This window comes from Bos indicus, chromosome 14, assembly GCF_029378745.1.
Source record: "Bos indicus isolate NIAB-ARS_2022 breed Sahiwal x Tharparkar chromosome 14, NIAB-ARS_B.indTharparkar_mat_pri_1.0, whole genome shotgun sequence".
NCBI lineage: Eukaryota > Metazoa > Chordata > Mammalia > Artiodactyla > Bovidae > Bos > Bos indicus.
Genome location: NC_091773.1, coordinates 77439778 through 77452538, shown reverse-complemented (window position 1 = coordinate 77452538; position 12761 = coordinate 77439778). Strand labels below are relative to the sequence as shown.

The following is a 12761-nucleotide window of genomic DNA, read 5'->3' as shown; positions in this document are numbered from 1 at the left end:
ATCCTGGGGACCAGGATTGACTTTGTTATGAGGAACCAAAGAAGGGAATGAGTCCCTAAATACTCTAGAAATCTATGTCAGATTTCACATATGTAGAATTCTTTTCATTTTGTGGGGAGGTAGGGAGAAGTTTCATAGCTTTACTCATGTATTTATAGAATCCATGATCGCCAAAGGGTGAAGAACCACTAATATAGAACAACCAGAATTACAAGAAAGGACAATTTTCTCTTTTGAGTTCTGTCAGGAAATTAAATCTTTCAACATTTCCCCCCTTCGCTTCCTTTGCCCTAATTCTCTTTGATGAATTTAATGCTTTCAGAGTTATTTTGCTGAAGCTTATCGAAATGAATAACTTAGAAAATAGCTGGAGGTACCTGGACTCACAGATTAACTAAAGGGTTTCATGAAAGCTCAGCGTGATATTTATGAAAAGGGTGGTCCTAAGACAAAAGACACCAGGGAGTAGAAGCAGCTTTCTACTCTTGAACCTATTGCTGAGCCCATCAGCTGGCACTGTTATTCTGGATGGGTAGAAGCCCAGCAGATTTGGCATAAAGAAAGTCAGCTGCCAAACATCGGGGAAGAGACAGAGAATCCTTGCAGGACGTTCAAATCCTCCACCTAAGTTGGCAACAAAGGGAGAGGGCACAAAACAGGAACGTGAGTCAAACATTCGAGCTGCATGCTTAGGTGATCCGATGTCTTGTCCACGTGCCTCCTCTCAGCAGCTGCTTTTATCGGCTACTTCAGAGAAACGTGGACAGCTCCCATAATGCACCTCGCGAGCCCTGCCAAATATGGGAAATTCTGGCAGAAGCAAGTAACCAGGAACCATGCTTTCCAACTGGCATTTAGCTAAGGGATAAGGTTCGATGACCATCATATATCTTCTGTCACTTCTTTGCCCTTTCCATACTAAGACTTACAGACGTATTTAAATCCTGGAATCCATTTTTAACTTTCTTAAAAAAGAAATATGGGTCATCAAGTCAGGTCCTTTTCTTATCCTTGCCATGAGATTTATTTTTAAATTGTTCAGTTTATTTTCAGAAAATACTTTCAAACGTTATAGGTGCTGAGCCTCTTTGCAAAGGTATTTCTTAAAATCATACTCCTCTTTCTTTGGCCCTCATGTTGACCTTTGATAACTTAAGCCGAAAATTTTATCAAGCCTGTTTCAGGCCTTCTCAATATCTGGCAAATATATATTAAAACACACAGTCAGAGTAGGTTTGCAAAGAAAGTATTTAATTCTTTAGAATGCTTATGGGGGCTGAGATAAATGAAGTGCTCCTTGGCCCTGCCATTTTTTAATAAAGATTCACTTAAATTCTGGGCTCCAAATAAAAATTTCCAAAGATGTCTCCTAGGATTTTGAGGTACAAAGATGTCTCCTAGGAACTTTATTGCCCTCAGAGCAGTAAAGAATCTGGTTTGTCTGTCTTTTTAACCATGATTACATGAGAAGTTTTGACTGATTCTGTGACATTAGACAAGACTGGAACATGGGAATGGATGTGGGTTTTGATCACCATTATGATTTCTCAAAGAAGCGAAATAAGTAAATCACAAAACTAAACACTGGACACAAGATTTGTAGAATTCTGAGTGTAGATATGGCTTCAGAAAGAACTGACTTCAGGTTAAGTACACACCAGACTAAAAGATTATGTGATGTTTCTATATGATTCTAAGTCAAGTGATTCCTTCATTATTTTTAAAAATAAGTCACAGGTGATTTTTCTTCCAAATTTGACGTACAGATTCTTCATGTAGGCTAACTAGTTATAATGATGGAACAGCCCCACTGGCCTTGTAATAGGTGGAGGAATAACCAGAAGTGTCAGTTCTTATATGAGATACATGGTTTTCATAATAGAGCATGCAAATGGTAGCAATGTTGGGCCATTTATTTCATCATAATATAAAATCCAGTTGTCATTGTAGCTGCATATTTGTCTTCAAGAGTAAGCAAATGAATTCTTAACATTTCATCTCAAGCTGCTCTTAGGTCATTATATTTGAGTAATAGACCTGATATTGCATCAGAATAATGTTGCAAATGAAAGCATAAGATTCTCAAATGTAAATAGAGTAGAAACCTAATGCCATTTAAAAGTATAGTACATAATAGACAAGAAAAAAGGGATAAAATGCTTTTTGGTCCAATTAAACGGAATAAAATGGGAAGGGATAAAAGTCATTAAGAAATCAAGTATGCCTTAATTGCAAGATAAGGAAGTCAATGCAATAGATTTGAATTTAAGCTCAAGTTTAGTGAACTTCCAGATTACTATTTGAGCTCAACAGAAAGAAGAAAAAGATTTTGCATTCTGCAGAGTAAATTCGCAAGCAGGCTGTCTTGCTAGTATTGAAATAAACGTGTTTTTAAAGCTTGTTTTCTAGGATTATGTCAGAAGCAGAGCTGTGCTTCTTGAGGGAAGATGAGCTTCCTCTTGGGCCCTTCAGAATGAAGCTTTCACTGTCCTGCCGTTCAGAGGCTGGGGTGGTCGGTTGTTCTGCTTGATGTGGACTTCTCTATCGCCTTCAGCATTTGCCAGCAGACTGCGGAACTGCGCCAGCTTGAGGGAAGGATAACATGTTTAGAGAAGGAAAAGCTATTGATGTCACAGAGAACACTTTTTTTTTTTTCTAATATGATTGATGCAGTGTTATTTAGAAAATCAGGTTGAAGACTGCAATGGTTTCACTGATGGAAAGGGAGGAAGCCAACAGTTCTTCCACATGTCTTTGCACCAAGCATTTGGCTTAAATTATCAATGACTGACTGGATTAGCATTCCAGCTTTCTCACACTTGGGTAAGAGACTTCCCTGCTTGGCGCCTACGTTTCCAAATGGTACTATTTCACTGTGTTCTGGTGAAGGCTAAATGGCTCAACACAGATAAGGTTCTTAGAATGGCGTTTGGCATGTAGCTTAATACCAACAGGTCACGCTGCAGGTTTGCTGTGAGACTTGACTGACAGAATGTATGTTAGGCACCTGATGAAAAGAGCTGCTCAATGAATGGCAGTTTTTATCATAATTATAAACAATGATTAATGAGATATTTTACAGAATATTGAAGAGCTTAAGCTTTACAAAAGAATGAATAACCAACGTCAACGATCAAGGTATGCCACTGGAGAGTCACAGTTCCCCGAAGAGGTTGGACTTTTCCTTATTAAGGTGAAAAGAAGAGCAGGAATTCTGAATCTCTACATAAAGAAAAAAAAGTGCTTATAAATACACTCTACTTTTTGACTATTAAATAGACCTGATGTCACTAATAAATCTTTTCAGTTGAAAGGAAAAGGGAACTCTCCAAAATCGAATGGAAATAATAATTTCCCTCAGTATGAATTGAACTGATATTCCTGCTTTGCATTTCCAATTCCCACACATGCCCCTCTGACATTCTACCTGTTCCGAGCTCACACTGATGGTCTCTTTAAAGATGATCCAGGTGACACTCTCGTGAAGAGGAGGGTGAGTCAGTGAACCAGAGTAGGCCCAGTAATCCAGGGATGGAGGCAGGAGGACAGAGGGGTCGAAATTTGTGAATGGAGCTTTCTTGTTCTGAAAGAAAAAGATAAGCAATGTATCATTATGCCCTGATGTAAAATATTTACATCATTGCACATATGACATACATATTATTTGGTAGATAGGTCTTAGCAAAGAATTTAATCAGTTTTTCTACTATATAGTATTGCATGACTGGTATGTTTGTGGTGGCTCAGCTGCCCATTAATGCAGGAGACACAGGTTTGATCCCTGGGTGGGGAAGATCCCCTGGAGAGGGACATGGCACCCACTCCAGTATTTTTGCTGAAGAATCCCATGGATGGAGGAGCCTAGTGAGCTACAGTCCATGGGGTCACAAAGAATTGGATACCACTTAGTGACTAAACAACAACATGTTTGTAGATACAAACAGAAAAAGTAACAGATGACTGAAAATACACTACAATAGAATTGTGACTGATCTTCTTCCTCCTTCATTTGGCTAAGTATAAGCAGAGGTTAAACATTTGTTTATCATCTATATTCTTTATTCTTGTTTCTTTACTGATTGGTCATATTGGTATATACAAATAAATTGATATTCATATGTTAATATTTTATGTAGTCAACTTGATTAGAACTTGTGTATTAATTATGTTGATTTTGTAGTTTTCCAGGTGGATGTCAATGATCATATCCTCTACACTTAAGGCAATGGCACCCCACTCCAGTACTCTTGCCTGGAAAATCCCATGGATGGAGAAGCCTGGTAGGCTGCAGTCCATGGGGTCGCTAAGAGTCGGACACGACTGAGGGACTTCACTTTCACTTTTCACTTTCATGCATTGGAGAAGGAAATGGCAACCCACTCCAGTGTTCTTGCCTGGAGAATCCCAGGGATGGCGGAGCCTGGTGGGCTGCTGTCTGTGGGGTCGCACAGAGTCGGACACGACTGAAGTGACTTAGCAGCACACTTGATGATAGCTTTGTCTCTGTTTTTCTAATATTTATCCTAATATGTGCTCATTTCTTTCCTTATTTAACTACATTGAATGGACAATAATTGGAATGTTCATTTGTGGTGGTCACAATTGACACCCTGGTCTTATTCTTGATTGAAATGAAAATGGTTCAAATATTTCACTATGAAGTTTGATGCTTGTTTCAAATTTCTAGTTGATATTCTTTCTTAAGTTCAGTTTAAATTTTAGAGGAATATTTTTCTTTTTTTCTTTTACTCTTCAGGAATGGACATTGAATTTTAATCAAACATTTTTCAAGCATCTAACAAGTGAAATTTGCTAACGTAATGAATTATATTGAGAGGTAGTTTAATACTGAATCATCTTTGCATGCTTTGGGTAAATTCTACTAGTTTGAAAGCATGGCTCTTTTAACATACTGTTGAATACGATTTCCTGTAATCTATTTTAATATTCCTTTTAGCTACACTGCTAAGTAAGATTGGCCTATGATATCCTTTTTGTGGTGTTCTTACCCAGTTTGTGTATTAGGTTTCATTAAATTAAATTAATTCCTTGAATTAGGTTTTTTTGGTCCCCTAATCTAGGCAGTTTAGTTCAAAGTGGTACGATTGTTTATTAAAAGTTGTGTAACATTTCCCCATAAAGTGGTCTGGGCCTAGGGTTTCTTTTACTAGGTACATTTTTTTTTTAAACTATTCTTTTCGACTTCTTTTTATATTATTGGTCTATTTAGACTTTCAACATATTTTGAGTCAGTTTCTCTACGTTTTCCTAGACATTCATCTATGTGATCTAATTTTCGAATTTGCTCATGTAGTGTGGTACTGCTGACCCTTGAGCAATGTAGGGGTTGGGGTGCTGACCTCTTGAGCAGTTAGAAATCCGCACATAAGTTTATGGTCGTCCCTCATAATCGTGGCTGTGCATCAGCAGGTTCATTTAAGGGACCATTGTGTGGTGCTGGAGCAAGCATTTATCAGAAAAATAATCCACAGGTCACTGGACCTGTGCCGTTCAAACCCATGTTGCTCTAGGGTCCACTGTACAAACTTTCCTCTTTTAAAACCTTCTAATGCATCTTGAGTTATGACCCATTTCCTTATTTGTAATAATTTGTTGTATTTCTGTTTTCTCCCCATCATTAAACGTGCCAAAAGTGTCTTTTTTGGTTGTTTTTTCCCCAAAGAATTAGTTTTTCACTTTATTGAAAAAATTTTACCTGTATTTGTTCATTTTCTTTCTTATTTTATTAATGTTTTACTTCATGTTAATTAATCATTTCCTTCTACTTTCTTTTCATTTATCATCTTTTACATTCTTGAATTGAGTGCTTATTTACCTGTAAACTTTCTCACTTTATAAAAGTGTAATTTTTTTGGACTCAACATGAACTAGATTTATTTTATATAAAGGTATGATAGTTCTACAAACTGTGAATGACAATGGCAAATCTCTGACAAGATTTAACTCTTTATTATCAAAATGGTGAAGCTAAGGTTAAATATATCAGAACAACCCATCTTTTTCTAAGCTGACAGTGGGCATCATAGTTATGATGTATGAAAAGGCTATGAAAACTATTCTTCTACAGGCTTCATCTTGCTGAAATAGATAAGCGGTAACCATGAAAAGCGAAACCCAAATAAATCACTGCTCAGAGACCTCAGAAACCAGGAACGTGTAAGCAGCACCTTGATTTTCGGATTGATGGTTTTGCTCAGGTCTTCCTACTCCTCACATCAAATATGCAATTAAATGATTTCTGAGGTTCTGTAGATTCTTGTTCTCTGATTTAAACTAACTTAATGAGTCTATTTACCTTATTTTTAACTGCTTTTAGGGCATCAAGTACTTTCTGAAGGTTTGGGTTGGCCTGACCCACCTGGAGATTAAAAAAATAAAGTGTGAGATAAAAATGGTTACCAAGTAAAATCCTATTTAGTTACTTTTAAAAAAATTAAAACCAGTAACTGAAGAAAAGATATGCAAGTCAAAATACAGGAATTTAGCACAACTAAAATACAAAAGCAAACCTCTTTGGTCTGTTCTATTAATTCTAGTCAGTAAAATGAATGGTATGTTACAAGTGTTCAATAAAGATTCACTAGAATTACTATAATTCCAAAAGTTAGTCACCCAAATATCCTGAATTTAATAGTAATTTCCATATAGGACTTTTCAGGGACTCCCCTACAGAAGATTTGAATCTTCCATATTAAATATCAGTTCAACTTTCTTTACGGGACAAAAGTCCTCTTCATATTTTTTTCTGATGAAAATTAAATTGATAAACTCCTGACTCCGTGATGTAGAAAGTTTAGAAGAAAAGTGGAAGATGAGCTGAAAAATAAAAAAATTAGTGCCACCATCAACACCCTCCCATTTCATCTCTGCCTGAAATGTATTTCTCTCTTCAAGAGGGGAAAGTCCAGCGGAACAAACATATACCAGAGACCTGCTTGCTCACCTGTGCAGTCACTAGTAAACGGGCACATTTCAAAAAAAGAGAGACGCAAACATCTCTCTGCTGTATTTCACCCTAGTTTGCGGTCTGATTGGTAAGGAATAATTTTAGCAGAGCTCCGAGACGCTCTACGACTCACCTTCACCAAAACGCCAATCAACGCCAAACCATCAGCCTGCGAGGCAGCATCAGCGAAGCTGGGGTACTTGGCAGAATTCCAGTGAACTAAATGAAGCTAAAAATCACAGCATGATGGACCAGTTATTCATACCATGGTGAAGGGAAAAAGCAGGTTAGACCTTAACATGTTGATATATACAGATACATCTTGGCTTGGGTAGAGAAAACTTGTGTGACCCTTTATCCAGGGCATGGGAAGGGCTATGTTTGTACTCTTAAGAAGGGTTTTCTTAAGAAAATAGAGTTGAAGAGTTGAAGAGAGTGGGCATGTTGCAAATCCTGGAACCAGTAAGTAGAACTTCTTTTTCCCACAATATCATAACTATTCAATATTACTTCTTAAAACAAAACAACAAAAGACAGACACCTCTCTGTAAGGTGTGAGAAGATCAAGTATTTCTGGCTAACTAGTTTGGAGACAAAAACTGAAATAATTTTCTAACTTGAGGTACCTGGTAACTTTGTGAGAAGGGGCTCCTGAGATGTCTGGAGTGGTGGCCAAGGGCAGGTTCTCCTGATCGTATCCAGACACCTTTCAAACCAACATCCCCTGCCTACCTTCTCTGTGAAACTCTAGACCTGTATATCCAAGTGCGTGTGCACGTCTCCTGATGCTTTCTTGATATCTCCACATGGATGCCTGATATGCATCTCAAACTTAACACAGCTAAACTAGCACTCTTGACTTTCTCTTTTCCAGATCCATTTCATTTTCCCGCTTTAGGAAAAGGCATCACCTTCCATCTAACTGCTCAACCGAAAACTGCAGTTATTCATTCTTACTCTTCTCCACTGATTGGCATCCATCCTTCCACGCAGCGCGTGGATGTGACTTTTGCACTTAGTCCACAGCTTTAAGGCTTTGCATAACTGCTGATTTTCCTCTGGGAAGTCAAGTCAAAATGGCAGGATTTTGACTTGAATTATGGCTGAACTCAAATGCTACTCCTGAAAAAGTCTTTTTCTGACCACCTAATGTCAAGTGATCACCGGGTCGCTTGGATGACTCTAAACCAAAGCAGTCTGCTCCCCGCCACCCACACATCTCCTCTCTGTCTTTGCTCTGTCTTTCTCCACACCACTCCCCTCTCCTGGTCTCCCTCCCACCCTCCCTCCTACCCTCTCTCATACGCTGAACTTAGTGACTGAGTTCCTGTCACCTCCAGCCTGGATTAACTTCACTTTTCTCAAATTAGATAAGAGATTCATTGATTCAGATTTCTTCAGTTCAGTTCAGTTCAGTCGCTCAGTTCTGTCCTACTGTTTGTGACCCCATGAACCGCAGCAGGCCAGGCCTCCCTGTCCATCACCCACTGCCGGATTTCTTAGATACAACCAAATATCCTCCCCCAGACGTAATACTATTACTAATTTAGACTTTCAGCCCATTTGATTTCAGTCCACTTTCAATTTTATGAAAAATAAATAGGAAAAAAACAAAACATGTAATAGATTTCTGCACCATTGAAAGTACCTAGCCTGGCTTTCTAGTGTAACATAAAGTAAGTTTTAGTTGTATACTATTCCCAAGTCTTCTATCAAAATGAATACTACACATACTCTGTACCTAAGAATCCTCCTTACAAAAATGCCCTACACAATTGCTTTCACTGGTGTGTAAGATATTTGTACAAATGTATTTATTGCCCATTTTTTTTGTAAAGAACAAAAAACAACAGCAGAATGAAATGTGAAAGGCATTGCAATTGTTCCTATGTAGGAGTTAGTTAATAAATTCTAACATATGCATACATGGAAATACCGTACAGACTTTAGGAATTCCTACTGACTTGGAAAAATGATCATGATCATTGGTAAATGAAAAAAAAACAAAAAAGATTGTTGCAAAACTATGTGTATTACAGATTCATTCTACAAGAGTAAAACAAAAAAGCCAACCAGTCTGTGCTGGTACAAACTTATTGAATAGTCATGCATACAAAGAACAAAAGTTTTTTGTTTTCAGTCTCCATACCCTCTGTTGAGAGTTTGATGCACATTTTCTTGATTTTACTGTGGATATACAGGCAGAATGTCGTGAACTGAATCACAGACTTCCATGTGGAGGCAAGTCAAGAGGCCAGAGGGTAGTGGCCTGCTGCCAGGGAGCCCCAAACCCTCATCTAGAGTATGCTACTCGTTGTGATGACTCCTGAGGTTAAACTGGCCCTCTTAGTCAAATCTTAATGGAGTGCCTCGGCCTGGCTACACCTCTGCTGTGGGTGTGTGCACACTCGAACCTTTAAATGAGAAGAGAATGATGGTGTGTTCCCCCTGGGCTCAGAGCTTTAAAAGGACAGCAGCAACTCCCCTTGAGGTTAGCCTGATGTCAGGCAGCAGTTTCTGAGACATTCTGAAATGAAAGCGGATTCTGAGGCCCAGGAGTTTGACTGCAAATTCACCTGCCTCCCTCATGTGAAAAATTCTTCTCTATTGCCAAATGCAGTGTGTCACTGTTTAAGTTTAAATGAGCAAGGGAATTCTTTACAGGCCTCAAAATGCTCATTCCTTTGGGCCATTGAAATTGTGTCTTAAGTGATAAGGGGGGCTTCCCTGATGGTTCAGACAGGCAAAGAATCTGCCTGCAATGCAAGAGACCCTGGTTTGATCCCTGGGTGGGGAAGATCCCTTAGAGAACGGATAGGCTACCCACTCCAGTAGTCTTGCCTGGAGAATCCCATGGACAGAGGAGCCTGGCGGGCTACAGTCCATGGGGTCACAAAGCGTTGGACATGGCTGAGCGACTAACCCACATCCACATGTTATAAGGGTGCTACTTCTGGGAGGGCTCTGTGTAGCTCTCCCTCACGTACTACGCTACATTACCTCTGCAGAAAATTTGGCTCCATCCACTAAGTGCTCAGAGCCACAGTCATCTGTGATGCCCCAGTGAAAATGGAACTGCCGCAGCCTGTAGCTTTCAGATAGAGGACCCCCTTTCAGCACTAGAAGAAAAAGGAAACTGCTATTAGTGTTACAGTCATGAGCTCCAGCTTGTCTTTGCATTTAATACAAATTAACATTAAATTGGGGCGAGTAGAAATGAAAATAACCAGTAGTCTAAAGTTTCCGCCTTGTTGGTTTTTCCCCGTGTCCACAATGATGGGCTTCAGATGTGCGGAGCACCTTCAGATGGTGCGTGAGTTACATGGTTCTCAGCACATGGGCTATAATTTTATCTTTTCCTGTTTTCAGGAAAACATATTGGAAGATGAGTGAATTCTAGGATTAGAGCTCTTTCCTTGATTCTGCTTTAGTTTATAAGTTCATTCATTCTTTCAACAGACAGTAATGGACAGTATGCATTAAGATATCTAGCAATTTATTTTTAGTAACAAATCACTCTGCATGTATCTTGTAAGTGATCAAGATACAAGAGGGTATTCTGACAGCTTTACTCAGAATCCTAGCCAGGGACCAAAAGAAAGTTCCAGCAGGATGGTAGAGTCACTTTTAAAATTCTAACACTGAAGGATCATTTTGCTTTAGAGAGTCTGTCCAACCATATGAGTAATAAAACACACGTAGTACCAGACCTAATCCAATATTAACAAAGGACGTAGCACCAAGATGTCTAAAACTTAGGCTCAGAACCTTGAAGGAAAGTGCTATGACTAACTTTGCCTTTTGACAGTAGAGCTGATTTATGAAATTGTCATTTAGTAAATTATTCAGTAAACAGTTTTGAGATTTTTCCTGTGAGCGAGGAAGTATGTTAGATTCTGGGAGATGAAGATAATTCAGATACTATGATTTAATAGGGAGAGGGGAAGCTAGACAAAAATACTTATGCACAGAATGATTCCATGCAAGATACACCCAAGACCAGTTTTTTTTTTTTTTTTTTTTTTTGGTTCTGGTACCCAAGCACTTCACGAGCTGGTGATGGACAGGGAGGCCTGGCATGCTATGATTCATGGGGTTGCAAAGAGTCGGACATGACTGAGCGACTGAACTCAACTGAACTGAAGCAATTCATTGTTATGGAGCCATTTTCCTGGCCACAAAAAATAAATATACTCATCGGGATCTGTATTTCTTCCCTAATGCACTCCTCCAACCTCATCTCAATTAGAAAATATTTGCCTTTTCAGTTTTTATATTCATGATGATTCCAGAATTTTGTGAAAAAGTACTGTTTATTCAGAGGGTGTAAAGTTAGCATAAAGATATTGGAAACCAGAAGAGATGGAATAGAGTCACTGAGAAGGAGAAGGGCTGAAAAAAGACTGAGCTGGGAGTCCCCAGAATCATCTTTAACACTTGGAAATATTTTTAAACTTCAAGATACCTCAGTAGATGGCATCAATGCTACCCGTGTGCACCCACTGCATATGGGTGTCCATGTTTCTGAAAGCCCTACTGTTTACATTTCCCCAGTAAAGTCAAAGACACAAATTAGAAGGACCTTTTGGCTCACCTGATCTATTATCACTGTCCTCAAAGTTTACATGAAAGGAATGTCCCACGTTGACGATTTCTTTGGCTGTGGCTGGATTGTAGGAGACACTGAGGGGTTTCAGAGAGGGATCACGCTTGGTTTCACTGGTTTTGATGTCGATAGGAGATTGGTTATTTCCATTTGCGATGGGGTACAGCTTGCCCCAGTGTTCAGGACCTACCAGGACGAACATGATTACAATCAAAACTGATCTAATGCTTGAGTCCAAGTTTTAGGAATATAGTTTTACTAGATTAGGATTTATCCAGGTATCTCAAATGGTATTCCGGTTAGCTTAATGGAAATCCCAGGTGTGAGAATGCCCCTTTTCTGTGCCACACTGGCAAGTAGTGTCTTTGTCAACAGAAGTCTCATGGTCTATGGGATCAGACTGTACATATTTTGCTGTTAGCAATAGACCTGTCTATACATAGGGAGGGAGAGAGGCTGAGAGGCAGAGAGGAGAAAAGAGGCAGAATACATTTTGTAGACAATCATGAGCCCTAAGGACGACTGTTGAGAACGTATGCAAAGCTGGTGTAAGTCAAAGGCACTTCAAACCGTTAATCTATGACTTTACCGTTATTTTAAGTGCTCAATATCTCTTTTCCTGGAAAAGGGAAGAAGCCGTTATTTGATCTACATGAGCAGAAGAATGCTTACCGTTTTCACCATCATATCCCCAGTCAGGACTTGCCATGATTTTCTACTTAGTTTTCTTTTCCTGAAAACAAAGACAATACCTGGAATAACTGACTGTAACTGAGTGTGCGATAGACAACTGAAACCGCAGTTCGCAGGGTTTTTATAGAAAGTCTCTGCCTTTGTGCATGTGTGTTAGTCACTCAGCCCACTATTTCATCATCTTTATCTATCAGGAAGTATATGCATGTTAAAAAAAAGGTATCGTTTATAAAAGCTCACAAAGGTAAGGTCAATTCCAATTGCTTTATTCTCTTATATTGTTAAAGAGAAATATCAAAATCTTAGCTTCTGCAAAACCAAGCCCTGTTATTCTCATGTTAGTAGAAGATATGGCTGAGTTATCACACATGATGCTTTGAATTTCCAGTTAAAAAGGACTGTGCATTTGAGATTCCCAGCTTTTACCCTTGCTGGACACTCAAGCAATACTAGCAACAGGAATTGAGTCAGGAGAATAATTTGCATATTTACAGG

The 12761-nt window shown here is 38.9% G+C and overlaps 1 protein-coding gene across 1 annotated transcript; it reads right to left on the bottom strand.

Annotated features, from left to right (window-relative positions):
* Positions 1-1895: 1895 nt before the first annotated feature.
* LOC109568656 (carbonic anhydrase 1) lies at positions 1896-12345 on the bottom strand. Its single transcript, XM_019974075.2, has 7 exons — positions 12246-12345; positions 11562-11759; positions 9968-10086; positions 7101-7196; positions 6317-6379; positions 3428-3583; positions 1896-2585 (listed from the first exon to the last, which is right to left on the bottom strand). Exons 1-7 carry the CDS (start codon positions 12280-12282, stop codon positions 2469-2471), a joined length of 786 nt encoding a protein of 261 aa, XP_019829634.2. The 5' UTR covers positions 12283-12345; the 3' UTR covers positions 1896-2468.
* Between the last annotated feature and the right edge of the window lie 416 nt (positions 12346-12761).